Raw genomic sequence first — 27567 nt, forward strand, 5'->3', positions numbered from 1 at the left:
TTCCCGTGCGCGGCTCCGGCTCCGCGGGCCCGCAGGGCGGGCACGGCGGGGCGGTGCTCCCGCCGCCTTGGGGGCGGTGTGCAGCGAAGAGGAGAGGTGGAAGGTGATATGAGGAGCAGTAACTATTGCGAAGAGTGAAATATTCTTCATTTAAGCTGAAGCAGAGTTAGGTTTCACCTGAGTAACTGTTATTTGGAAGTCAGAAGGTCCCTCTGATAGCGTGTTTTCTTTCAAGCAGTGTTTTCCCACTGTTGGTTCTTTGGAGATCATAACGCCTTATCTGCAGTGTGATCTGCGCTGAGCAATATGTCCTCTGTGATCACCTTTGTTTGGAGTCTCCCTTTCAAATGCACGGTAAAGCAGAGCTGGAGCCAGCTCCAAACTAGCAAGATTTTTCACTGTTGTGAGGTTTCATAATGATGTTAGAATACTGATGCCGTGAAAAGCCAGAATTTCACTCTGTTGGATACACTTACACCAAAAATGCTGGCAAATAAAACTCTCTAGGACTCCTGGAGTTTTAGAAAGCAAGCACCCTTAAACTGGCTTGGGCATCGTGTGGGAGTGCTCTTCATCGATGATGTCACTCTGTTCCTCTCTTGTGAGACCTCATCTGGAATACTGTGTCCAGTTCTGGAATACTCAATGTGAGAAGGATATGGAGCTGTTGGAACGGGTCCAGAGGAGTGCTATGGAGATGGTTGGAGGGCTGAAACACCTTCCGTGTGAGGACAGGCTGAGAGAGTTGGGCTTGAGCAGCCTGGAGAAGGAAAGGCTCTGAGGAGATCTTAAAGCAACCTTCGAGTACCTGAAGGGGGCTACAGGAAAGCTGGAGAGGGCTATTCATAAAGGCTTATGGAGATAAGACGGGGGGAACAGGCATACACTATAGAGGGGCAGATTTAGACTACACATTAGGAAGAATTTCTTCACCATGACAGTGATGAAGCCTTTATCTCATTGCACATAAAATCATAGAATAGTTAGGGTTGGAAGAGACCTTAAAGATCATCTAGCTCCAACAGCCCTGCCATGGGCAGGGACATCCCACTAGACCAGGTTGCCCAAGGCCCCATCCAACCTGGCCTTGAACACATCCAGCGAAAGGGGCATCCACAGCTTCCCTGGGCAACCTGTTGCAGTGCCTCACCATGGCATCCTCATGGTGAAGAAGTTGCCCTGTGAGAATTAATTGGTAAGTTTTGCCGCACCTGGTTTGTATGTTTAATTATCTCATCATATAAATCTGTCTTGTAAGATGTAGCTGGTTTAGGCCAAGAAATAACATGTCTTAGGGCTGTGAGAATTTATAAATATGCTTAGTTGTCTTTTAAGATGTGGCTGTTGTAGGTCAGGAGAAGCTGAAGGGAATCTCCGGATATGGTTGTATAATTAAAAAAATAATGAACATTCTTTGAGGATTTATTTTTTTTTTTTGTCTAGAACTAGTATATATACCCCCTGCTTTTGTAAGATGTGCCTTTTTTAGAAGGGCATCCAATTCAGTGCTGAATTGTAAAATAAATATATTATTGCCTTTGCTTCAAAGACTTTGTCCTTTTCAATATTTTACCAGTGAATGAGTGTTTCTCACACTCCTTGTGTCTTAATTCTTCCTTATGTTCTTCCTTATTCCTTCCTTCAAGTCCCTCATGTTGCCCAGGCCTGATAAAGGATGCTTACTTTCTAAAACAAGTCGTAAGAGTTTTATTTGCCTGCACTTTCAGTATCAAAAGGACCTTAAAGCCCATCCACTTCCAGCCCCCATGCCATGGGCAGGGACACCTCCCACCAGACCAGGCTGCCCAAGGCCCCATTCAACCTGGCCTTGAACACCTCCAGGGATGGGGCAGCCACAGCTTCCCTGGGCAACCTGTGCCAGCATCTCGCCGGCAGGGAAAGGGAGGGCCATTAATCGTTTCTCCGAGTGAGGGTGGGAGAAGCGACTCTGCTTTAGACTGGGCGATGGGCCCAAGGCCGCCACACGTACTGCCACATGTTTCCCTAGCGCCCGCGCGACCGGAAGTACTCTCTGCACCGACTTCCGGAGGGGGCGCTGCCGGCTTGACCAAGATGGCAGCGCGCGAGCGGCGCTGAGTGGGAGCGGGCGGCAGCCCATGGCGCTGCGGGGGCGGCTGCTGCTGGCGGCCCGCGGGCTGGCGACGCCCGGAGCGGGTAAGCTCGGCCCGTCGCCTCTTCCCGTGGTGGGGGCTCCGCGTTACCACACCCTCGCGCTGCTCCCGGGGGAGCGGGCCCGGCGGTACTGGCGAGGGGTCCGGGAGAGGTTCTCGCGGCCTCTCTGGACCGAAAAGTTATGTAGCCGAGTGAGTTTGCAAACCTCGCTCCACATTCGGGTTTGTAACCTAACTTAGTGACCAAAGTTAGCCTGACAGGATCTTGATGAGCTTAGAGAAGAGAAGGCTCAGGGGAGCAACCTTCCAGTAATAAAAGGGGGCCTACGGGAAAGGTGGTTTTTTTATCAGGAGGTGCAGGGGTAGGATGGAGGGGGATGGTTTTAAGCCGGAAGAGGGAAGATTCAGATTAGCTATTCAGAAGGAATTTTTTGCAGTGAGGATGGTGAGGCACTGGCACAGGTTGCCCAGGGAAGCTGTGGGTGCCCCATCCCTGGAGGTGTTCAAGGTCAGTTTGGATGAGGCTCTGAGCAACCTGATATAGTGGTAGGTGTCCCTGCCCATGTCAGGGGGGTTGGAACTGGATGATATTTAAGGTCCCTTAAACTTTTCTACGATACTATGATCGATGATTTTTACTTGGTTACTTGACAGTGCTGTCATTGGTTCGTTGTGTAGGTCACTCAGTATTTTTTAAGTCTTAATGGTTTTCTAGGCCTGCATGGATTAGTGTATTTTTGAACCATTGATAAAACTAGATATACTTTTGATTTTTTGCCTATAGTTCACCTCACAAATGGAGACACAGGTAATCCTGGTAATTTATCTGTTTAATGTTTAAAAAACAATAAATAGCTAATTTTGCCCTGCTAACTTTTGCAAGCTGCATCATCCTGTATTTTATTTGTTCTACTGTCTGTGTTATATTTTTTTAACTCAGGGGGGCGTTATTTGTTGCTTTTCCTCAAGGTTTTCGTTTTGCTTCAACTACAACCAGTCTGAAAACTGAGACAGAACTGGACACAAGTGAAAATGAAATTGTTGCCCCAGACTTCACTAACAGGAATCCTCGGAACTTGGAGCAGTTGGGCCTGGCTAGGAAGGAGCGTGGCTGGAAGACAACGTGGCCAAAGCGTGAATTCTGGCATAGGTGAGGCAGAAAGTTACCAGCAGAAATGAAGACTCCAAAGTAAATTTAGAAAACACAAAACCTACAAACCCATCAGTCAAAATTTCTACAAGATGCACTTTTTGGGTTGTTGAATCACTTGCTCTCGTATTTGTTCTTAATAAACTGGTATCTTCTGTGGTCAGAGAGCAGTAGGCTATCATCATGTGAAAGTTAGCACGTGTGTTGGAGATTTGTTGTTAAGGCAGCATAATATTGCTTAAGCAACTGCTTTTTAACTTAGGATTTCCTAGTCCTGTGCTGACATGTCGTTGTTTCACTTAAGGCACCAAACAGTCTGTTGGGTTTTGGTTTTTTTGTTTTTAAGAAAATGCTGATTTCTTGTCTTCTGGGAAATAAGTTCTTTTTAAGCTGAGGATTCTGAATCGTTATTCTGTTATTTTGGGGAGAACCACATTTAGTTTGTTCCTACCTGGAAACCTCATGTTGTTTCAGTGTAATAGTAAATAGTCACTGCTAACACCCTGTTGACACCTGGTACGGGTTATGAAATATTGCTTGACTGCTTGCTGATCCTGATGAGTTGTTACCCGCTGTGTAAGCAGAAGCCTTGAAGAGACTGTGCAGCAAACCTAAGGCTCCATTTCTGCTGGAACAGTTCCTCTGATCTAGCTCATAAGCGCCCACACCACACAGTGCTCAGTTTGGAGCAAGTTCTGGCATGAGGTAGCATCAGACTGTCAGCTCCATAACTGCTGTGAAGCTCCTCTTGGAATTTCACTCTGTTGAACTAGTAAAGTGAGTCCTATTTTATGTTCTAATAAAGTAAGCAAAAACCTAGATAGGATCATAAAAGCAGTGTTAAAAATCATTATTGTATTAATAGCTCCAGTGAATTCAGGTTTATTTTAAGTCACTTATACATTTAAGCATTTGAATGTGTTCTCTCTTTAGATCTGGAAAAGACATCACACCGCATGTTATTTCTTTCCTTCACCCAGATTACGGCTTGAGCGGACACAGCACTATGTAGAAGCCTTTGTTGAGCGCTGTAATGGGGATGTTGTGGTATCTGCCTCTACCCGAGAGTGGGCCATAAAGAGACACCTGTACAGTCCCAAGGGAGTGACAGCATGCAAAAACCTTGGCCGTGTAATGGCGCAGCGCTGTTTGGAAGCAGGAATCAATTTTGTGAACTTTAAAGCTGTTATACCCTGGGAATACCGTTGTGACTCGGCAAGTACCCATCTCCTGACACCCATTTGGCCTTTTTTCCCCTTTTTAAGAGCTAATTTTACTGCTCTTCACCAGTAGCTTTCGTATGTGGCTTGACAATCCCTTCTTATAGTGCTCGGAAGGGTAAATTTGTCAAGCTGCAGTTCTTGGCATTATGCTTCAGTCAGGCTGTTAACCTCTGCCCCTCCACAGAAGGTGGTCCTGCTGATACACTTTCTTTGTTCTTATTTGGGTCTCTCTGTCTTTTAAACAAGATTCAGGAATTCGTAAAAGCTGTGGAGGAGGGCGGTGTTGTTCTACGGGAGCCACGAAGAATCTTTCGGTAAAATGGAGAAGGTCAGGAAAACTTCCCAAGGAAAAACTCACTTCTTTATGTGTGTGTACCGGCACAGTGAAGGTCCAGACCTGGAAAAGTATGAAGATGGTGTCTTAAATAAAATATTTTTAAATGTGTAGAAGTATGTCTCATTTCTTGATTCTAAAATCTTCCAACACCTTTCTTTTAAGATGAGAATAAGCTGTTATGGTTCAACCTGACAGACTAACAGAATTTACTTAAGAATTCAACAATTTTAAAATATACTTTTAAAATTTATTTGAAAAGGCTGAACTCTTGAGAAATGTTTGCCCTATGTGTACAGCTGGTCTAGTTTAGCAAAACGCAGTCACTTACTGGAATCAGAATCACGAGGTTGGAAAAGACCTCTTGGATCATCAAGTCTAATGAATCATAGAATGGTGAGGTTGGAAAAGGCCTTTGAGGTTATCGAGTCCAACTCTACCCATCCACTACTAAACCGTATCCCCGAGCACCTTCTCTACCTGTTAAACACCTATAGGGATGGTGACTCAGACGAGGAAGAGCTTGTGTGCTGAAGTTGGTAAGAAGATTACACTCCCCTAACTCGTCTTTGCAGCTTTTTCTCAACAACTTGGCTCCCGCTGCCTTACGCCCCGCAGGGGCAGCAGGGCACTGCGCAGATGCCCGCTGTGGGGAGCCAGCAGCCGGTTTATCCCCCTCGCTGCTGCCGGCTGCTCCGCCTGATGGAGCCGCAGCGCTCCCGGGTGCTGCTACCCGGCTCGCGCTTTTACTTCCCGCATGCGAACCGTCCCCCGTCCCACCTGTTTAAATAAGGCGGTGCCGCCCCCGGGAGCCGCGCAGGCGCCTCGGTGGGGTCCCGCGATGGACGTAGTGGGGGCGGAGGCGTTCGAGCGGCGCCTGCCGGAGCTGCGGGACCGTGTCCGCAGCGCCGCCTTCCTGGGTGAGCGGGACCCGGGGGGGCTCGAGGGGGTTGGAAAGGAGCCCTCTCTGCAGGGCTGGGCGTTCGGGGGATGTGCTGACACCCAAAACGCCGGCAAAGAAACTCTCTCCGTCTCATTGTGGAGGTTTAGAAAGCGAGCATCCTTTATCCGGGCTGGGCCCCACGAGGGAGCGGTCTCCATCGATCATGTGCGGCGAGACCAGAGCTGGGACAGGATGGATTTCCCACTTATACACGTGTATAAGCTTCCCCAGAAATCCCATGCATGTGCTGTTACTTTCCAAGGTCTAATTTTAATTATGAACTTCACAACAGTCAAATCTCCTGCTAATTTGGAGCTGGCTCCAGCTCTGCCTGCCCTTGCATTAGAGAGAGGGAAAGCCTCCAGACAGAGGGGATCCCAGAGGACACATCTGTTCAGTACAGAACTGCATACAAGACATTATCGTCTCTGAAAAATGAACAGTGTCTGAAAAAACACTGCTTGAAAGGAAAAATGCTCTCAGAGGGACGTTCTGTCCAAAATAATTGAGATGAGACTTAACTCTGCTTTAGCTTTAGTCAAAGTATTCCACTTTTTGTAACACTTGCTACTTCTTGTATGGGTACCCCAAAGGGTGAGACAGGCTTGGTGGCGTACTCCATTCCTCATCCTGCCAAAGGGGTGAGGGAGCAGGAGATTCCACAGCTGCTGCAGCCTATTGCCCTTTTGCTCACTACCGATGAGTTTGACACACAGGTTATGGGGAAGAGAGATGTCTGAGAGATCCTTGTCATGATGCTGATGGATTGATTGCATGCTTCATGTTTCTGATATTTTTCTGTTCTTTCTGCCTCAACAGCCCTTGATCTGGAATTTACTGGCTTGCATTCAGATTTCCCACCAAATAACAAGCCCAGGTAAAGCTGTTGGACTAGAAACCTTATATACCTTATATCAGCCTTCCGGTACTTAAAGGAGGGTCACAGGGATGCTGGGGAAGGGCTCCTTATCAGGGAGTGCAGTGACAGGACAAGGGGTAATGGTTTTAAGCTGAAAGAGGGGGGTTTTAGATTAGCTCTTAGGAAGGAATTTTTTCCTCTCAGGGTGGTGAGGCACTGGTACAGGTTGCCCAGAGAAGTTGTGGATGCCCCATCCCTGGAGGTGTTCAAGGCCAGGTTGGATGGGGCTTTGAGCAGCCTTATCTGTGGAAGGTGTCCCTGGCCATGACAGGGAAGTTGGAATTGAATGATCTTTAAAGTCTCTTCCAACCCAAACTTTTCTATAATTCAGTGAAATACGAGGGGCACTTGCTGCTCTAGCTCTGAGAGAACAACCTGTGCTTTGCAAACCTTGTTTCCACTCCCCACCCCTCAATTCTGGTTTTGTTCGTAGCCTGTTTGATTCTGCTGCGAAGCGATACCTGAAAGAGAGACAAAGCGTTCAGCGCTTCACCGTTGCTCAGCTTGGTAAGTGTTCTGGCAGAGAAAACGATCTCCCCAGGTCCCAGTGATAACAGGCCTTTTGCCAGCTGGCGAGCCCTTCAGGTATTTCTTGTCTGAATTCACTCTTTAGAGAGCCATTTGTTTGCTGTGGGAGGGTTTGCTCCCCCCCCCCCGATATATAATAGTCTCAGCTTTTTAATATGTTAAATAACTTATAGTCAGGTGGGCCGTATACTTTTTACGAGAAGAGCAGCAGTCACTGATCTCACTAGTGACCGATGATAAGACCCAAGGGAATGGCAGGAATATGTGCCAGGGGAGGTTTAGGTTGGATATTAGGAAAAAGTTCTTCGCTCAGAGAGTGGTGGAGCCCTGAAACAGCTCCCCAGGGAAGCAGTCACAGCGCCAAACCTGGCAGTAATCAAGAAGCATTTGGACAACACCCCCAGACACATGGTTTGAATGTTGGGGTTGTCATATGCAGAGACTGGAGTTGGACTGGATGATCCTTGTGGGTCCCTTCCAACTCAGGACATTCTGTGATTCTATGATTTTTAAAGATTGCGTATACAAATACAGGGCTCTTAAAACAGGATGCAAGCAAGAAGTTGGTGACGACAGCTCCTATTAAAGGCTCTGCCTTTGGTGCAGTAAGGGAACTATCGAAGATGAAGGCTCATATTTCTGATAAAATGTTTAAAATGTTTCTGATAAAATGTTTAAAATAATGTTCAAAGCCTTAGACTATGTAAGATCATACTGTGTTTTTTAGGGACTAATAGAAAAAATCAGAACTCATTTAGCAAAAGGCACATTTCAGTCCTGTGATGCCGTCCAAATGCTTTTGTAGTGTAGTTGGACCCATAGACCTGTGTACGCATAGTTGGAAATTTTCCTTATCAACTCACTTCTTGCTCATTGCTCAATCTGTTTGCTATGTAATTAGACTTGACCCCTTTTCCCACTTAGCCCAAAAAGCTGTTCTCCGTTCAGCTCTCAGGGAGCTGTGAAGTGGCCTGGCAGTTGCTGTTGAGGGTTGTGCTATGGCATTAGTGATTGGAAAACATGGACTCCATCAGGGAATCCCCACATCCCTTATCTAATTTTCACATCTCTAAACATCCAGCTAAACGTTGCCATTTCAACACAGGTTTCTCTCTTGCAGGGCTGGCAACATTCACAAATGAAAATTCAAACAAGTAAGTAAAAAGCAGTTTTCTGTCATAATGAAGACGTTGCAGTTGAGATTGTATGCAGAATTCTCTTGGTAGGGGTTAAGTAATTTATTGTAATTACCTTCTAGGGAGATTTCTCTTTTCTTTGTAGGTATGTGGTGCATTCATACAACTTTTTTCTCTTTCCCTCAACACTGGGAGGTGCAGATGTCGAATTCACCCTCTCTGCATCTAGCATTCAGTTCCTGTCTGATTATGGCTTTGACTATAATAAGGTATGTAGTCTGTCTTCCAGAAATCTAGAACAGAGGACGTCTGTGTGGTTGCAGGAGAAATTAGGATTAATATCCCTAAATTCTACATTTCTGGGGTAAATAACATCTTGCTAAAGTGGGAATACTTCATGTGGTTCATTACCAGCAAGGAGAGCGAGTGCTGTTTTCTCTGAACTGTCATAGAGGCAATAGCCATGTCTTTGTCAGACTAGGACAGATTTTCCCAGCTCAAAAAAAGAAAACCGGTAAGGTGAGAAGAGCCGTTACCGAGCAGACCCCAAGGGGAGTGTTTACTAGCCATGAAGGTGACTAAGTCTCAGTTAACCTGTATCGTAACATTTTGCCACATTTCCCATAAAATTCAGACTATGTCATCACATAAGCGCACTGTTCAGCAGTTTTGGACAGGAAGGCAGAATGTCGATTCCTGCACTTGGGCCGCAACAACCCCACACAACGCTACAGACTTGGGGATGCGTAGCTCGAAAGCTGCCTGGTGGAAAAGCAATTGGGGTATTGGTCAACAGCCAGCTGAAAATAAACCAGCAGCGTGCCCAGGTGGCCAAGAAGGCCAACAGCATCCTTGCTCATATCAGAAATAGTGTGGCCAGCAGGACTAGGGAAGCGATCTCCGCCTGTACTTGGCACTGTCGAGGCCGTGCCTCAAATACTGTGTTCAGTTTTGAGCCCCTCACTGCAAGAAAGACTGGTGCTAGAGCATGTGGAAAGAAGGCCTACAAAGCTGGTGAAGAATCTGGAGCACAAGTCTTGCAAGGACTGGGGCTGTTTAGTCTGGAGAAAAGGAGGCTGAGGGGGAAGACCTTATCGCTTTCTACAGCTACCTCTACCAAGGAGGTTGTAGTGAGGAGGGTGTTGGTTTCTTTTCCCAAGTAACAAGTGATAGGATGAGAGGAGATGGCCTCAAGTTGTGCCAAGAGAGGTTTACACTAGATATTAGGAAAAAAAATCCTCATTGAAAGGGTTGTCAAGCCCTGGAAAAGGCTGCCTAGGGAAGTAGTTGAGTCGCTATCCCTGAAGGTATTTAAAAGACCTTTAGATGTGTCGCACAGGGTCATGGTTTAGTGGTGGACTTGGCAGTGTTGGCTTAATGGTTGGGCTCGATGGTCTAAAGTTCCTTTCCAACCTAAATGATTCTGTGATTTTTCTATGGTCTCATTAAAGGAAAGGTAAAAGCAGAGCAAAAAATTGATTACAGTTGACAAAGTACTTTTCTTTCCTCCATACGTGAACATGTTTTCCTTTATGTAAGAATTTATCTTGGATTACCTACGGTTTATATTTTCTAAGAAGATACTCTGAGAATGAGGGACACCAGCATCTCTCAGGTATATGCTGGTTTTGGACCTGGCTAACCTGCTATTCTGAAGTTGCTGCAAGAAAGTCCAGGGAAGAGAGTAACTAAGCTGGCATTTTTTCTTCCCCCTCAGTTCCTCAAAGATGGAATCCCATACATGAATGAGGTACAGGAGGAGAACTTTAGCAAGCATCTCTTCGTGGGTAGCTGGAAAGCCAGCAGGTGAGTGCTATTCAGAGAAGTGGCTCCTCAGTACTGAGAATATTTGTCTGTATTGACAGCTCCCCTTCACTCAGATCCCGTTTTGTAGGACTGTTAAGCCTATCGGTCTGAACGCCTTGCTGCCAGCTGTCCCAGCATGCCATCCTCTGTTTGAAGGAAGACCGAGATCACGAGATACAGTCTGGAGAGCTGGATGAATGGCGGGGAAAAGACGGTTTTGCGTTCCCATAGCAAGGCACAGGGCTCTATCTGTAAAGAGATTTTTTCTCACACTGCCTCTTTTCCTCTGATCCTGCTTTAGTGCTGTGGACAGGGATGTACTGAAGAAGGCTATTGATGAAGTGACTCGTTGGATAGTTGCAGCAAAGGAAGAGGAGACTATGATCCTGCAGGATCTGAGCGGTATGAAGCAGAGTGCCTTCCTTAGGCACCTGTGGGCTCTGAGTGGCTTCATTACTTCTGAACCGCTGAGGCTGCTGCTGTCCTTTGCTGCCTCTTCTGTTAAATTGCTCTGTTGAGAGTGAAAGTGCCTGTGCCCATCCTGCCTTTACAACTCTTTACCCCTGGCTGTGCCTCAATTCTTTCAGGCATTAGTTTCTCTAATCTGCTTTGCTGCTCTATTGAGGTGGTATGTCTTGTGGTGGTGGGTCTTTCTGTAGTGGAAGTGGATGGCTAGGGGCTTGGAGCACGCTTTGTTGTAACTGACTTCCATTTTGTGCTTCTTCAGAGCAACTGGAGAATTCGACGTTGCTCTGGATCAGAACAACTTCTGACTTGTTTTAAATCCTGGGTAATCTGTTTTTTGTTTGTTTTCTTCCCCTTGGAGAAGGGAAAGGTGGGTCTCCTTGCAGAGTTTGTTCCTTCTCAGGTTAGCAACAAAGAACCCCACGGAGACCCGTGTATATGCCAGTGGGGAAAAATAGGCCACTTAGCACCTGCATTAGCTTTTGAGAGCATGATGGAACACTGAGGATTTTCAGTGCTCTTGTGGAGGAGTTGAGTGACAGAGAATTGTAGCAGAGATTATTTTGTAGATTTGCTCACAGAAACCAAATCTTACTCCTCTAGGTCAGGGAATAAAATACAGAAAAAGGTTAGGAAAGGCTGAAAGCATTTCAGGCTTTGTTTGTTGATGATTTTTTTGCACAGTGTAAAATACAGGAGATGGAGAGCATACTGTGTTTTGCATCTGTGTCAGCTGTAGTTGAAATGATACTGATACTTTAATAGGGCCTGGCAACAGTGAGCACTTGTAACAAGAAAGGCATTTGTTTAAGTAAGCAATAAGACTATTTAAGTCTTTCTGGACGCTGTTCAGAAGAAGGCTGGGTTAGTTCCTTACTAGTAATGGTGGAAAATGCATTGGTGCCTCTCATCTGTGCTTGGCTTTTTGGTGTGTTGCTCTGAAACCTTCCGGAACCACGGTCTTTTTTTAGAGCAGAAGCTTTCCTCTCTCTTCTTTTCACTTAGTCTTCTCCTTTCCTCTGTGTCTTCACAAAAGCTTATTTGCTGGAAATTCTCACTGTGCTGTTTTTTGTTTGTTTGTTTTGCTATTTTTTTTCATCTGTCATTCTTTATGGTAATGTACCAAGGTCATACGGAAAATAATCCTGATTGTACCCTTGGGGAGAAACATCTGGTCAGTCCTTCTGATTAGAAAAATGTGTTTTCCTAAACAGACTTGTCAGCACCTCTGAAGGTTTTGTTGCTACTTTTCTTTTTTCTTTTTTTTTTTGTATCTCAGGCTACCAGGTGTTTGAAGTTCAGCTGGTTCTGAGACGGGCTCTCCAAAATGTTTGGACAGAGCCTCTTGGGGACAAGAAGGTGAGCGGGAAATGTGGACCTTTTGAAAAGAGGGTTTCTATCTAGACAGATAGGACTGGTGTTCTTGCAGAGGCTCTGGAATGTTGCTTGTACTTCTGATAATAGGGTCCAGGAGGAGGAGAAGACACTGACAAAGGAACGTTTTGGGAAGTGTTAACTCTGGGATCCTAAGAAAAGAGATCTAGAAAACTGAGTAACTTTGTTTGTCCTATAGCCACAAAATACCTTGAGGTGGAAGTGCTTGTCCTTGGGGCACTTCTGGAGGGACCCTGTCTGTGTCTCCAGGTTTTCATTGATCTCTCCTTCAATACCCCCACAAGAATATACAAGGTTTAGCTCTTTTTTTTGTGGCTTTCCTTTGGAGACCTTTGCAGTGTAGTTGCTTTGAAGACTTTTACTCTGTCAATTATATGACTTGCTGGTTTGCTATTTGCTATTTTACATTTGGAGCAATATTTTCTGAATTAAACCTGTTGCTGTGGGCTTCTCAAAACATGATCTGAGTATGTTAGAAGGAGGTTACAGAAATCCTTTCTTTGCATTAGTGCTGTTTCGGTCTGATAACCAGCATCAACAGAGTGACAGATTTACCCAGCCTTCTCACCTGAAGCACAGCTTTTGGAGATTCTGTGTGACTGCTGTTTGTTTCTGGTTTTCAGTGCCCTGAACTCGCCATATTGGTGTCGTGTTAAACTGAATTATGTTTTCTTATGCTGAAAAAAAACTGTGGTAGGAACTTTTCTCTTAACAAGAGACACATTAATAAGGCATCCTTAGAGCAGGTTTCCTGTGTTACTAGAGCACTGACCTCCATGTGGAAGAGAAGCGAGGCAGTTATGAAGTCTCAGAGGATGCACTCTCTTTTTCCTTCAGAGCCTAGAAGCTAAACTTGTCCTTAGCATTACTGAACCTGAGTAAGCAGTGTACATACTGCTGTCATGGGAGACTAAGATACCCACTGACTATTCTTTTTAGGTACTGGTGAAAAAAGTGAGTCCTTGTAATCGACAGCTTCTGGAGAACTCTCCTTATGACTGCTGCCAGAAGAAGCACATTCTTCTGTCTGCCCGGGGCTTCACCAACCTCTTCCAGACAATTGTTGAAGCCAAGAAGGTAAAACGCCTCATCTCATCTTATAGCGACCTTCCAGTACCTGAAGGGGACCTACAGGAAAGCTGGGGAGGGGCTATGCATAAAGGCTTGTGGGGATAGGACCAGGGAGAACGGGTATAAACTGGAGAGGGGCAGATTTAGACTGGACATTAGGAAGAATTTCTTAACCATGAGAGTGGTGAGACACTACATGGGTTGCACAGGGAAGTTATGGCTGCCCCGTCCCTGGAGGTGTTCAAGGCCAGGTTGGATGGTCCTTGGGCAGCCTGATCTAGTGGGAGGTGTCCCTGCCCATGGCAAGGGGGTTGAAACTGGATGATCTTTAGAGTCCCTTCCAACACAAACTGTTCTATGATCTCTACTCATTTTTTCATGTCTTTGATTTGCTACACTGAGGGGTGATAAAAGATTAAATAGTAATTCGTATTAAATGACTGGACTCATTCGGTGTGATCATCTTGTTTAGTTGTCAGTGAAATTGAATTATTATATTGTAATCATCATTAGAAAAAATGAGTGTTAAACCCTTTCCAAAAGCATGCTCAGAGCCAAACACTAGATTTCCCTGTGTTGCTTTTCTATTACACCTGCAAATCAAGCGCAGCAAGGGTAGAGGGACCGAGAACCCATTCTGCAATGTGTTTTTTATGTCACTTGAGAAAACGCAGGAGTCTGCAATGCTGAAAATCTTTTGTTACACAGTACAAATCACTGTCTAATAAAGCCAAGCAAATTCTTGTATTTTGGGCAAGTTATGCTTTTAAAGCATGTGACAGACCAGTTTATTGGACCACGTGGGCCATTGGTCTGACAATGTGTTGAGATTCTTATGTTCTGTATGTATATTATTGAATGAATTTCAGCTTCAGAAGGCTATGGGTGATGTGCAGGTAAAGGCCCTCCATCCCGTTGTGAGCGAGCCTATAAATTGAATCACTGAAAGATTTTAGCAGTGTTCAGCTGAACTGAGAATCCACCTAGCTCCCTAAGTCCACTCAAACCAGAATGTTGCTGGAAGTAACACCCTCCTCGGAGAATCCACAGGTCTGATTCCCTGAAAGCAGTAGTCTTCCTGTGAGTTTTGCAGTCTGTATGACTTTGGGGTGAGCATTTGTGGATGCTGTCTAGCAGAGGACAGCTGTTGTGCAGGCCTAAAAGTAGTCATCTCTGAGCTCTCTTCGAAAGTATGCTCCAATGGGCTGTTACGTTTCTGTTCTTTCTGTAGCCCGTGGTGGGACACAACATGTTTATGGACCTTATGCATCTTCATGACAAGTTCTACAAGCCCCTCCCAGGTAATGGCATACATAGCTGCTGTCCCCAGGTTGCTGCCTGGACAGTGGGGATGGGACAGTAAGCACAGAGGTCATTTGCCACCTCAGGCACCTGTGGTGCTTAGTAGTTGCCTCTCCTGAGCTTTAACTGCTAGAGCTGTGCATTTTTCTTCCGACTCCACCTTTTTCTCTTATTCATTTGAAATACCATTGGCTTTTCCTCAGTTTTACGTTGTCTTTCTTGTCGTGTGTTTTGCTTTCAGAAAGCTATGAGGAGTTTAAAAGGAACGTTCACAACCTGTTTCCTGTCCTCATAGACACCAAGACTGTAACAAAATCCCTCTGGGAGGTGAGATGAAAATGTCTTTTTGTTTGCAATTAAAGCTTGTCTTTCACCCAAAAGAGAGGATGTATTTTCGCAATGCCCAGTGGTTACAGAACTGTGAGCAGTTCTCAGTGTTGCCCTGAGACATTCTGATTTTAGATCTTATTTAATGAATCAGCAGTATCAGTAAATGAGCTCACTTACCATGAGGTCGGTCTTGATTGGTTTTCTAAAATGTTTTTCTTTTATAGACATGTCCGTTTCCTCCAGTATCTAATCTTACGGAGGTGTATGCAGCTTTGTGCAGGTAGGTGGTAAGCTGTAAAGCTTTCAGCAATCCTTTTGGGAAAGATATCAAAAGGCAGTAATTTCATATATACTTACTTGCCCTCCTCTCAAATGTTTTTTCAGGGGCTTTCTTTGTAAATTTAAGAGCAAAATATTTGCTTATCTTTCTTATAAAGTAATTGTGCAGTAAATTATTTTTTCTAAGTCACTTCTCATGTTGTACCATCACTAATTTTTTGGTCTCAAGTTTGACTTGCAAACAGCCTTATGTATAACTTTAGAGTTTTGTGTTACTTATATCATGTTTTGAAATGAGTGAGTTTCAGTTCTTGTTTGTTCTTTCTTTTATTTCAGTCGTTCCATGGGTGTCTCTTTATTAATCTGTCCTCCAGAGTTTCCCATTCAAATAGAACCATCTAGTTAACCCTCTTCCTTGGAGTTTTCCATTGATTTTTAGTTCTGCTCACATTTTTGTATGCAGTTAGAGCAGACTTGCTGCTTAGCAGATTTGATGGGGGGAAACGGCTGAGGAAGTATTTAGGAGTCAGTTTTCAGGAAGAGAACTGGTAGATATTATTCAGCTAAGTATCTTAGCCTTTTCATAGAATAATACCAAGGTTCCTTTCAAAGCCATAGGTGACTAGAAGACAGTAACTTGTCTCTTAAGACAAAAATCTTACACGTCCACTTGTCTTCAGCAGCAGCAGCCTAAATTCCAAAGATCCAACGTGCCCAGTGATAGCTCTTGCAAGTGACTGCTCAAGATATGGTATGTTCTTAAGCAAATCTTCAAAGTCAGGTGGCTCAAAAGGGGTTTGTTTTACTTTGGACGTCCACATACATGAGTGAGTGCCAGTGGGTCTGCTGAATTTGCACCGAGCTGCCAATACACATTTTTGCCCAGACCCGAAGCCTGGGCTCCCAAAATGACATGTGTTCTGCATGTCCCTGGTAGCAGATTTGCATCATGCTGCTCACACAAATGGTATTCACACTGCATTGCGCTGAACTGAACCTGACTTAGGGCTGTGAAGAGTCAGTAGCCCTTGGAAAGGGCAAAGGGAGGTGGGGAACAGTGGTCCTAGAACAGAAAATAGGGGGAGCTAATGGCAGAGAGGTCTCAGAAAGTAACAGGAGCTTGATGGCTCCTGCAGGGTTAGTGGTGCTGCATGTGCAGGCGGTTGTATTCAGTACATGGTGTGATACAGGCTGTGAGGCAGGTGTTTCCTGGGTTCTCCTGGCAGCACAGTGTCCTGCAGCACAGGGCTTCCTGTGTTTTGAAATGGTTCCTATACTATCAACAATATATGCACACAATCCGATTTAGATCTTCATGAAAGTTATTAATGCACATCTTGCTAAGCTTTTCAGCCATTCGTGTTACTGCTGTCTTTTTGTTGGTATCATTTTAAAACACATGGTAGAAAAATAGATTTTCTAGGGGGTGTAAATATTTCAAGGTGAGGAACGAAGTGGAGCTGGGGTCGGGGGTGGACTGCAAACCAAAACAGTGGATCTTATGAATGTTAGGATTCTGCAGTGGAGCGCTTTCCATGGTGTGTTAAAAAGTTTTTATTCCCTTTTGATTTTTGTCGGACATTACAGCTGAGAAGGAATTGCCTCATGAGGCAGGCTATGATGCATTTCTCTGCGGTTCAGGTAAAATGCTTCTTAAACACTTCTTCAGAGTTTGTGTTGGAACTTGGCAATTCCTTTCGTGCTCTGTAGCTCTCTTGATGCTAAGAAGTATTTGTTTATATACAGTCTGTTGCTCTTGGTAGCTTAGCTGCACTTTAGTGAGGTTTTTGCTTTCTATTTGTTTAGCTATGTTTCTTTAGCTTTGTTCTAATGCCAACTCATTATTCCTCCTTCTAGTTCTTCTGAAGTCAGCTTATTTGCTACTGTGCAGATCCACGGAGTGAGTGATGTTTAAATATTTACTGAAAACTGTGTTACATGGATGGGTCCTACAGAAAACAGTCGTCATTTTGCTCTGGCTGACTTTCCTTTTGGATAAGAGAAAGTGTTATTGGAAATGTCACTGTTCTAATTAGATTTTTATTTTATAAATCTGAAAGTAGTAGATTTATGTCAAAGCCGACATTTAAAAAATTAAATTGAGGGCCATGCAGTGGCTCAGGGGTTGGGAAACTGTGACTCCTTTATCCTTGAACATGCTCTCTCAAGTTCAGTTCACTCGGATAAGGGTCAAATCATTTTCCATTAGTTTCCATTTTTGAAATCTGTGTGATTCAGTTAAGTTCCTAAGAGACAGCTGTTCAAATCCCTTCCCTTTGCTTGCTGCTGTTCGACTTCTGTAGAAGATACCAAGATCTGAAATACATATTTTATCCCTAGTTAAATAGCTCTTTCAGGAGCTCTGTGCTCCGAAGACACTGTGCAGCAGCGCAGCGCTGGAGAAACAAAACTTTGTTCCATTTTGTTTTCTGATGTAGCGATGCAGTGGAGGCTGATCCTTCTTTCTCTCAGTATCTCACCGTGTTAGCCGAGTATCTGAACAAAGTGAATTTCATCCGAGGTGGTGTTTCCAGCATTGTGCGTATGAATTGCAAGTCTGTGACCACTTTGTGGGGTGTGTAGGTCAGTAGCCTATTTGACAGCTTCATGAGAGGAGGAAAATCCACCAGTGCCTGGGTCAGAAGTTGCTGTCATACAAATGATACAATTGACCTTCCCAAATGGCAAATGAGTTGGATTTCTTCATTGTGAAGTGTGTTAATATTATTTTCCTGAAAGACGGCATCAGTCAGTTTACGTTGCCCTAATTCTTTCTGCTCTGTAAGAGAGCGGATACAGAGCTTGCTGCATCTATGGTGGTTTCTCCATGGTAATTGTGACAATTTACTTTTATTAGTCATGTTTAGGAGAATCTTGCGATGAAAGAAAAATAAATTTACACCAACAGCTGTACTGTACAGCCTGTCTTATTGATGTTACATTTTACTTATTTTCTGATTATATTAGTAGTGCTTATATTGTATTTCCGAACTTGGATGTGTCTCAGTATTGTACATTTTCCAGAATTTTTCTGGAGAAGATGCTCCCTGCCAATATCCTCCTCTCTTGGTTGTCCGTGTCCAAGGCTGGCCAGGTGTGAATGAAGAGCAGATTTACCAAGAGTTTAAAGCTCTCTGTCGCTTCGATGTCAGAAGGCTTTCAACCAACCAGTTCATTCTGCTCTCCAATAAATTTAAGCAGTAAGTGACCGGAATGTCTTAATTTACAGTCCCTGTGCTGTGACAGCTCTTGGATAAAGAGGTTCCTGTCCTGAGCTATAAGCAGATGCTGTAAGCAGACGGCAAGCCATTGCTTTTGACATCTGCTCTCATTCCAGAGTCAGGCTTGTTCTGCAAGATTATAAGCATCACCCTCATCTGCGGGTTTCTGTGTATCGCCGCTGGAGGCACTCTCCGGGTGTGAACTGCCTGCTGCAGTGAGTTACAGAAATCACGGGAACAGGGAAGGGAAAGAGCATTCCGTTCGGGGTGCCTGGCCCTGCAGTCTGCTACTCTTTTGCAATGTTCTCCTGCCAGCCCTCCAGGAGAACAAGGGGTTCAGAAGCAGGTGGGCTTACTGACTGCTGGGTGACATTGTGAGCTTGTGAGCTTTCAGCCCTGGGCAACTGGACGTTAATCTTGATTCTGATTAACCGGGGAATGTTAACCCGTGGATAGCACAAAACTATGTAGGTGCTATCATAACAGACAGAGGGTTATCTTAATGAGCTGTGGTGCTGGATCTAATAAGCTTGAGGAGAGAGAGGCAGAGTCTCCTAGGTGTGGGATGACTGTGTGGTTTTTCTACAGCAGAGCTGAAACGTTGCGTTGTTGCTCTCTACAACTACGTGAAAGGAGGTTGTAGAGAGGTGGGTGCTGGCCTCTTCTCCCAAGTGACAGGTGATAGGACAGGGGAGAATGGCCTCAAGCTGCATCAGGGCATGTTCAGATTGGACAATAGGAAAAATTTCTTTACAGAAAGGGTTACCAAGTGCTGGAACAGGCTGCCCAGGGAGGTGGTGGAGTCACCATCCCTGGAGGTGTTTAAAAGGTGGGTAGATGAGGTGCTTGCGGGTATGATTCAGTACTAGACAGGTACGGTTGGAGTCGATGATATCTAAATCTTTTTAAAACTTAGTGACTATAAAGCTCAGTAGTAGGAGAGAATTCCAGATTCAAAGTGCACCCCTCTCATGAGGTGATAACAGTGATACTTATAAAGGACCTTATTTCTGGCCTGGTATGATTTGGAAAAGAATCTTGGTACTTAACAAGAACAAAATTAAGCCCTAAATTTAACTAGCCTAACAGCATTTTGTTATTCTTGCCTTTTAGAGTCTCTGGTATTGTGGCACTGTGGTCTCTCTTGGCCTTTGTATTCGGAAGAGCTCCTTGCTGTTCTTTGTAAAGGACCACGGTGCAGCTGAGACATGAGGAACACAGTTCGTTTTGGTTTTGTCTCTGTTTTGTTTTGTATTGTTTCGTTTCATTCAGTAAACTATGAGGAAAAAAAAAAAAGCTATGAATAGTGTTTTTAACTTTACTTTCTTGGAAATGTGTATTTAAAGGGGGTGTGTTGGTTTCCAGTTTGTGATATTTTGTAATCTGTTCAAAGCATAGTCCCCTCTTGAAGAGGGAGAGATGGTTCTCTCAGTGCCTGATTTACTTTTGATCCTCTGTTCGTTCTTCACAGCTATTCATAACCCCAGTTTGCTCCCAGTACTTATGCTGCTGTATAAAACACATTTCTGATGAACTTCAGAAAGTTATGAAATCAAAGAGGCTATTTTTAGTCTCACTTGTAAAGAGGGGAAATGTCACTGTTTACCAGATGAAAATGGGCAGAGTTGATGGACAGACCACTGTTGGGACTCATGAAGGATACTGGGGAATAGTAAATAATTTGCAGTACTCTCAATGTCATGCAGTGGTAATTTCAGTGGCAACAGAGCTGAGGAGAGACACAGATAAATGGAATTTATCAGCGTCAGTATACACAAGTCAGGTGAGTTGGCACACATTTCTGATTGCTTCTGGTGCACAGCATGTGAGCAGTCCTTTATTCAGAAACACCATGAGATATGTTTTCATCTGTTTCTCTGATATAAGCTGGAGTGTTTTGTCAGTCCAGAAACTGTGGTCTGCACAGAACATTTTCTTATTAATTTCTTTCTCTTAAAAGCAACATGCTGATCCACAATTGCCAAATAATGATCCCTGGATTTCATTAGTCAGACCTAATTGGATGGGGTCTGTGATGACCTAATACATAGAATCTGCCTTTAATTAACCGTAGAATGGGAGTTGCTGCAGGGGACCTTAAAGCAGCAGCACGGTATTGCGGTGTGCCTGAAGAATCATGTGCTCTCTGCTACTAATGGTTTGCTGCTTTGCTGCTTGTTAGGAGAAAAGGGCAGTGTATCTTCAAATGTGGTTCTTGAGTTCTGCACAGCTTGTGGTTTACAGCTCTTGTTTCATAAGCCAGCTCCTAGCCAGACAAATAACTGACTTCTTGATGACCTTTCCTTTTTTTTTTGGCAACCCTTTTAGTGACAGGTTTCTCTATTGCAGCCTTTTTTTTTTGTTTTCAGATACCAGTGTAAGTATCTCCCTGTTTATTGTGTAATAGTTTTTGTCTTTTGGCATCATTAGACACCTCCCTTGTGTCCAGGAGAGCACAGGCTCTGTCTGTTGTTTAGATTTGGGGAAATTTTCACTGCATGTTACATGCGCTTTCCCATAAAAACACTTCTTGGCTTATGATCTAGGAAACATAATACCCTTGTTCTCTGGGGTCCAGATTCAGCCAGCTGCTTGAACATGGGGTAGATGTGGCCTCGCTCTAATCGTTACAGTCTGGGGATCATGAAGATGTAAGTGATGTCACCTTTGAGAAGCACAACAGTTTTTAAGGCAGCGTGCACTGTGAAGGAACAAAGAAGTTTTGTTCTGTCTTTAATATTTTTCTCCCCTCCTCCCATTTTCTTCTCCCAGTGGCACTCAGATATATAATAAACTAGTTCCCTGCAGTACTGTTCTCTCTCTTGGTTCACCCTCTAGAGAAACACACTTCCCCATGGAAGAAGCAGCGATCTTTTACCCTTTTTGTGAGAAATAGCCCATGGGTCTGACCATGCCTTTTCCCTTTCCAAGGGATGGACCTCATGTAGGAACATAGTGTAGTGATCAAGAGGCTTGGGTTTCCTGCGTTAGAGCTGGAACAACTTATAAATAACTGCTGTATATCTACTAGATATTCCTATTGTAAACCAGTAAAGCTTACATGCAGAATAAATGCATGAGGAAGAAATGAGAGCAGGTTGAGTGTATTCTGATCTCCATCCTAGGGGAGAATTTACAGAAACAAGTTGCCTGTCTGTAATAACCTAGGGTCACTCGCTGCTCAGAGTGAGCATGATTAAAAGACATCAGTCAGATGTACTTGCAGTTAATTCCCATGAAATGGATTAGCTGGGGGCTAATCTAACGAATCAAAGCCGCAACTTTTATCTGTGAGAACAGATATACAAGTTTTTCTGAGCAGTTGTAGATCAACAAGATCTCCCTGAACATGCCGATCTGGCCATTCTAACCTCAGCTGTTGCTTTTGCTCCGGACTTGGGAGTTGTTATTAATTGAAGTTGGAAGTATCAAAAGTAGCTCAGGTTATGCCTGTTCCTGCGTGTCTTCTGCAATAGGTGGGGGCTACTTTTGATTCCTGTGAAGCCAGTTCAAGGTGGTGCAACCTGCCATGTAACTCTGGCTCTGAAGTGATGCATGTCAAAGTTGCTGAGTGGTTTTGAAGACTGGCAGCTCACAACACCAAATCTGCTTTCCAAAGACAGAGATAAAACCACAGCAAAGTCCCTAGCAGTGGTTATAGCACACCTGCTTCTCAGCACTATGAGAAACTTGTGCTTTAGGAGTAAGTTTTGAAAAGATAATTCCAAGCCTCAATGAAACAAAACATTCAAATTCAAGTTGTGAAGCTGTGCATTTAAAATATAGCTCTGCAAACGGAGTGTTGCAGATCAGAATATATCTATTTCCAAGAACAATTTGATTTTTGATACTGAAGGGTTTGCTTTGTGTCTTTTTATTTTACATGTTCAAAATTAAATATGTGTGTTTTGATATAACATCTCTACTCGTGTTGAAGGCCTCTCAGGGCACCTCTTTTTGCTGGACATCTATACTGGAAGTCTTGCAATGGAGAAGCTCAGCATTGTCTCGGGTTGAAAGAAGTACCACCACACCAGGATGTTGTTGAGAAATTTTATCATTAATTTTGAAAAAAAATCCCAACAAACACCGATTATGCAAAAATGTCTATGGATCCGTACAGGGAAAAGGCAAAACTGTCTAAATATTCCTGAAAACATCATTCTTGCTTTTTGTGGCTTCAGTGACAATATGCCAGTCTGGCATTGGAGGACAGTGTGATTTACCTCTTAAAAGTTGTGGCATTCTTTTTATACAGAAAAAGGTTTTATAAATGTATGTTTTCTAGTGCTGCATCAATTCTTCTTGATGTTATGCATTCCATTTGTTCAGAATACATCATCGCTGAAAACCTTGGTGCATCTTGGAATGTCAAGGTTCCAGATGTCTTGCTGGAAGAATCAAGAACTAGAGCTTGGCGCTAAGTGCTGGCATCGCTCACCCTGTTGATGTGAGTTAGCCAAACAAGCCAGAATGGCTTTGGCTGTGTTGCAGCACTGCAGCTGGGTCAGAACTTTTGTGTGCTGATGAAACAACTGAGGAAATGTCTGTATGCCTTAAATGTGGGAAAACCCTGCTGTACAACTGCTCCATTAGCACATCTTTGTGGTGTTCTTCATATGCAGCAACAGATGTGACTTTTGTGTTCTAGTTTAATTTCCCTTTTTCTCATGGCTTTTCCGAACAGCCTCTCTCCACTATTTGCTGTAGTCTCCACCACTTGAGGGGACAGTGCATGAAATGGAAATGCTGCTGTATTTCTTCCAACAACCCTTATGTTTAACGAAAGGGGGTGATTATACCCCGTCTGACTCAAGGGACCCTCAGAAGGGGAGCGTTGGGTCAGCCCTGTCCCCTCTGTAAGGCAGGTGTGTTACAGAAATACAGATCAGTGATGCTGGAAAGAGCACAGATCTCTATATCTCTTGGTTTGTTGGAGGAGCAGTGAGTCAGAGCTGCGCTGGAGGTGTGGTGTGTCTCATGGCAGGGTTCTCTTGCAGCTGGAGATGACAGCTTGTAAGACTTGCCACCAGGACTAGCCATACACCTCCAGGAGCACCGATGGAGCAATACCCGTGCGAGTATATGTAAGCACTGCATATTTTGTTATAAAGGTTGTGCCTGAGCAGTAGGGAGGAAGGCAAGCTGTCTCCAAGCAGAGACACGTGGAGCTCGTGGGGCAGAGGATGGCTGAGGGTGGCTGTAGGGCACAAACTGGGGCAGGCAGAAAAGAGAGGCTCAGCACGGGTGGAGACAGGAAGGAGAACATATATGGGCAGAGGTGATGGAAAGGAAGATTTTCTTCCGGAGTTCCCTGGGGAGCTGTGAGTTTGTTGCAGGGCAGGAAGCCATGAAAAGTGGAGAAGAGTTGTACTGCCAGGATGCGTGGGAGACAAGGGAGAGAGTATTGCCTCAGTGTCTCACCCAGATCATCTATGCTTTCTTTTGCTGCAGAAACTAACTTGTTCAAGGTTGTAATTTTAACCAGTTTTAAGAAAACCAGTACTTCAACTATTTTGTGAGCACCTTTAGGCTCACCCTCAGGGAAAGAGCACGGGGCAGTCCCAGCTCTGAGGGGTACCTGCGCTGGGGTTTGTTGCTTTTAAGCACAGGCACTGCTGCAGAAGTGCTTCTGCCTGACATTCAGACCCCTGCCCTGCAGCTTGGGCAGGGGAAGGAGACACAGATCCTTGGTGTCTGGGAGTTCAAATGTGCTTTTCTCCTTGCCATCCTAGCAAACAGGTGAATAGTTGAATCCTCTTGCAACTTCTCCCTAGCCAGTTGAGCATGTAGAGGTGAACAGACAGATGTTTCACCAAAGGCATGATGGAAATGGGGCTCCTGCGCTCCCTCCTCCACGCAAGAGGGAGAAGGATGGCCAAAGGCACATTCCAGACACAGGATTGATTGAGGTTGGTTCTCCTGTTTCTAGAGCAAGTGTGCTAACCCATAGACCTATACAAGGTCTTGTATGCTTGTTCTGCAGACAAGCTTTAAAAGAAAATGGCAACAGCAAGGCAGCTGGCAAAGAACATAATGCCAGTGCTGTAAGTTAGCCTTGCTTCTAAAATCCCTATGAGATGGAATCTGCAAGAGGTAACGGTTACGAGACAGGAGAAACACATGTCATCTTGCAGAAACACATCCAGTTAAAAAAGACAATGAAAAAGTGCTATTTAAAACATGGATGAGTGTTATTCAGCACCACCTGGGCATACACAAATCAAGGAAACACTAAAGCAGTTCTAAGTCTGGATCTGGTTCAACCCACTGACACCTCTGGAGTTCACCTGTGTTTCTAAGCAGTGTAAGAGTAGTTGGCAATCCTAATTCTGTATTTTGAAGTAATACTATTTTTATTTGTCCCATAATGCTTAGTGGTAGTGATCAGACAGAGCTGTGGCATATTCTGAGCTTGCTCTAGAATACACTGCTAGAAATTTCTGCTTTGCTTCCAGCTTTGGTTACCAAAGGTCACGCTCTCTATATTTTCTCATTGTTTAGTAAGCTGCTTGCTTACAAGTGCAGCCAGCATGACCAAAAGAGGCAATTGTTCACTCATCCTCTGGAGCTCGTCTGTCCTGTGCATCAAACATGTACAACGGACTATGCCATTCCTACATAAATATGAGGGTTTGCAAACCCACAGGCTCCCACAGCTGCCTTAGTAGTGCTCAAAACTTGCCCCCTCCCCTGGGATGTGGGACTGAAGTAACTTGATGTAATTGTTCCGTAGGGTTGCTGGGTCATGGGAACTGATGCCACAGGAGACACGCTGGGCTCCTGGGCCTCCCCGGCAGTCCTGCAGCCTCCAGGGGGTGGCTCGGGGCTAGCTGCTCAGCAAGGGGTGTCTGGGGTTGTCTGCAACCAGAGGCATCCCTGTAAAGTGGGGATGCTCCTGCTCCACAGCTTGCACTGATGAATATCCTACATGTACCATAATTTAGCATAAGAGAAGAGTGTGGCCGTGGAGGACAGAAGCGCATCCATAGCTCTTCTTAATCCCATTGGAACCTGTTGCCATCTTTAGACTCCCAAATACTTGTACAGTCTGGGCGGCACCTCCAAATCCACACCCACTGCTGAGCTCAGCGTCCTTTACCTGTGTGCCTCAAGTGGTGTCACTGCTGTGGGAGGCACTTGGAAGAACCAATTGCACTTGTTGGTGGCTGCTGACCCGTGGTGGGGTCACTGTGCTGAGGGCAAGGCTGCTGCTGTGCAAGGCACTGCTGTCCCCTTGCTGCAGGTGGTTCCCAAGGAACACGTACTTGTGCTGCAGCAGTGGTCATGAACTCCCAGCACAAAGGCCAAGACTAGCAGCCTCCCTGCTGGCAAATGCAAGAGTAAAGGAGGACTCTGGTCCTACCCTTTCTTCCCAGCTGTTGGCTTCCATCAGGTCCCAGCATCAGCAAAAGTGGGAGAGAGACGGGCTTTGCCTCTCCACAGGGGGTAGAGGGGCTGGGAGAACAAGCTGGATTTGGAGAGAGTGGACAGGAATAGGTAATTAGGGACTAGAGGGTGATGTGAAAGGGTCTGCTGCTGATGATCTGCAGGGTGAACCTGGGCTCTAGCCTAAGGCTGGAGATTTTGGCACCTTCATCTGCACATTGCTTCCTCCTCACTGAAGGTTACTACTTCTTTTGGGATTTTGCATGTTAACCTTCTGATCTGCCACATCAGCGCAAAGCCCACTCAGGCCACCAGCAATGGGCTGAAGCAGCTGACACAAGGAGATGGCAACTTGCAGCAAGGGTCGGCGTTTCTTTCCTGCTACTCTCCTCCTCCATCTCTGAAGTATAAAAATGAATGCAGCTTTCTTTGGAAACACGGATTCCACCCCTCTCCGCACAACTTTTCTAGAGCAAGGATAGTACTCTGCTCTGTGTACACAGGTCTCTTATTCCCAGGCAGGTGTCCCGGGTCAGCTGAATACAGCCACTGTTGGCCCACGCTGTACCCTGCTCTCCATGGGTGACAGAGCCAGCCTGGACCCATGCTGATGCCCTGGCACTGGGCAGCCAGCCCATCATCGACCTTCCGCACTGGAGCTGGTTTCCCTACACCCTTTAGTCTGCTCAAGCAGCTTGTTCCATCTGGGAACTGGGAGGAAATTTCCCTTGAATCACTCTGGCAGGGACCTTGCATGATTTTAGTTTTCTTTTTTAGGCAGGGAAGGCTGCCTTCCCTGCAAGGTAGGGTGGTTGGAATGTCTTTTGCTCCCTTGACTCCTTACCCCTGCAATACCCAAACGGCAGCTCCCTGTCCTGTATCTGCTTGTGTTCCATTTTTTGAGATATGAAACATTCTATCTTAATTAAATGTTGAGGATTATGTGCGTTTTTTTCCAAGAAAACTTGAATTCACCTACAAAAAAAAGCAGAGTTTGCTTAAACTTTTCAGAGTTTCTTTAGGGATGGAAAAATGTTTTGGTTTTGTCTCCATGGGTCTGACAACACCTCCTGCTGCTTGTTTAACCTCCTCTTCAAAATCTGCTTGTGCTGAAGGCTGTGAAGTGTTCCTTGGTAATCTCATGTAGTGATTCGCTGTCTTTATAGTCTTCGTAAGTCTGAAAAACATATTCACCTGCAGATTGCATCCCCTCTGGGGGGTCTTGTAACTAAACTCCTGGGTTTCTGATCTGTCCTAGTGTTTCTGCTCTCAACTTGCTCTCCCTGTCCCATCCCAGGCTCTCTGAAGTGCTCTCTGAATGGCTTCTCTGAGCATCATCTTCCTCCATCCTCCAACACAGTAGGTGACCGGAGGGTTTGCACTGCTGTTGGTGATGTTGAATGAAGCAGAGACTTAAATGATCTTGTACGGTAGCAACATAAGAAATCCGTGTTTCACGCTGGTTACCAGTCTAGCAGGCATAGCAAAAATGAGGAATGCTGCGATGGTGACAACGATGGCAGCGTCAAGCCTCATTTGGAGGCCTTTTGGGAACAGTGATGAGCAAGATCAGACTCGCGAGAACCATAAGGCAGATAAAAATTAGGAAATCTGTGTCAGATGTGGAAATAATAATTGCACTGTTGCTCAGTGAGCAGAGCTTGTGTGTCCTTCATTTGATGAAATCCTCCCTCCCTCTAAGCAGACAAGAGACACTTGGAACATGACTGTGTATGCAGAATGAGAGGGGCTCAGGCCAAATGCACGGGTGCTGTGTGGGGAACAGGACCCTCTGCACTTCGCTGTCAGCTGTCAAAAGGAAGGACCGGAATTGTACCCAGTGGAGAAAACCATGCCCAGCGCTGTGATAGCCGAGAAGCTTCCCTGAAACAGGTGACCGCAGGTCCATTAATACTAGGGTGGAGATTACATCGAGGATGGCCT

The 27567-nt window shown here is 45.0% G+C and overlaps 2 protein-coding genes across 5 annotated transcripts in view; both read left to right on the forward strand.

The window, feature by feature from the left end:
* The first annotated feature begins 2043 nt into the window (after positions 1-2043).
* MRPL18 (mitochondrial ribosomal protein L18) lies at positions 2044-4946 on the forward strand. The gene is made up of 4 exons (XM_054064033.1): positions 2044-2175; positions 3102-3282; positions 4263-4497; positions 4752-4946. Exons 1-4 carry the CDS (start codon positions 2118-2120, stop codon positions 4821-4823), a joined length of 546 nt encoding a protein of 181 aa, XP_053920008.1. The 5' UTR covers positions 2044-2117; the 3' UTR covers positions 4824-4946.
* Positions 4947-5641: 695 nt separating this feature from the next.
* PNLDC1 (PARN like ribonuclease domain containing exonuclease 1) overlaps positions 5642-27567 on the forward strand; it is a 29418-nt gene continuing 7492 nt past the window's right edge. Inside the window, exons 1-20 of one of the 4 annotated variants that reach the window (XM_054064028.1) lie at positions 5642-5759; positions 6602-6659; positions 7135-7208; positions 8350-8383; positions 8511-8634; positions 10083-10171; positions 10473-10573; positions 11916-11995; positions 12971-13108; positions 14334-14403; positions 14646-14731; positions 14959-15014; positions 15694-15764; positions 16601-16654; positions 16871-16913; positions 17452-17551; positions 18038-18213; positions 18351-18449; positions 19348-20017; positions 27329-27516. In XM_054064028.1, coding sequence (XP_053920003.1) covers positions 5681-5759; positions 6602-6659; positions 7135-7208; positions 8350-8383; positions 8511-8634; positions 10083-10171; positions 10473-10573; positions 11916-11995; positions 12971-13108; positions 14334-14403; positions 14646-14731; positions 14959-15014; positions 15694-15764; positions 16601-16654; positions 16871-16913; positions 17452-17551; positions 18038-18213; positions 18351-18449; positions 19348-19420 — 1605 coding nt within the window. In that variant the 5' untranslated portion in view covers positions 5642-5680 and the 3' untranslated portion in view covers positions 19421-20017; positions 27329-27516. Of the gene's footprint in view, positions 5760-6601; positions 6660-7134; positions 7209-8349; positions 8384-8510; positions 8635-10082; positions 10172-10472; positions 10574-11915; positions 11996-12970; positions 13109-14333; positions 14404-14645; positions 14732-14958; positions 15015-15693; positions 15765-16600; positions 16655-16870; positions 16914-17451; positions 17597-18037; positions 18214-18350; positions 18450-19347; positions 20018-27328; positions 27517-27567 lie in introns of those variants that run through there. The other 3 variants (XM_054064030.1, XM_054064029.1, XM_054064031.1) reach the window with 3 other exon arrangements.

This window comes from Cuculus canorus, chromosome 3 (genome assembly GCF_017976375.1).
Source record: "Cuculus canorus isolate bCucCan1 chromosome 3, bCucCan1.pri, whole genome shotgun sequence".
Taxonomy (NCBI): domain Eukaryota; kingdom Metazoa; phylum Chordata; class Aves; order Cuculiformes; family Cuculidae; genus Cuculus; species Cuculus canorus.

Excerpts from the sequence above, each read along its gene's own strand:
- MRPL18 (XM_054064033.1), top strand. The coding sequence starts at position 2,118 with ATGGCGCTGCGGGGGCGGCTGCTGCTGGCGGCCCGCGGGCTGGCGACG. Across the intron at positions 3,283-4,262 it reads AAGCGTGAATTCTGGCATAG|ATTACGGCTTGAGCGGACAC; the intron begins GTGAGGCAGAAA and ends TCCTTCACCCAG. Across the intron at positions 4,498-4,751 it reads GGGAATACCGTTGTGACTCG|ATTCAGGAATTCGTAAAAGC; the intron begins GCAAGTACCCAT and ends CTTTTAAACAAG.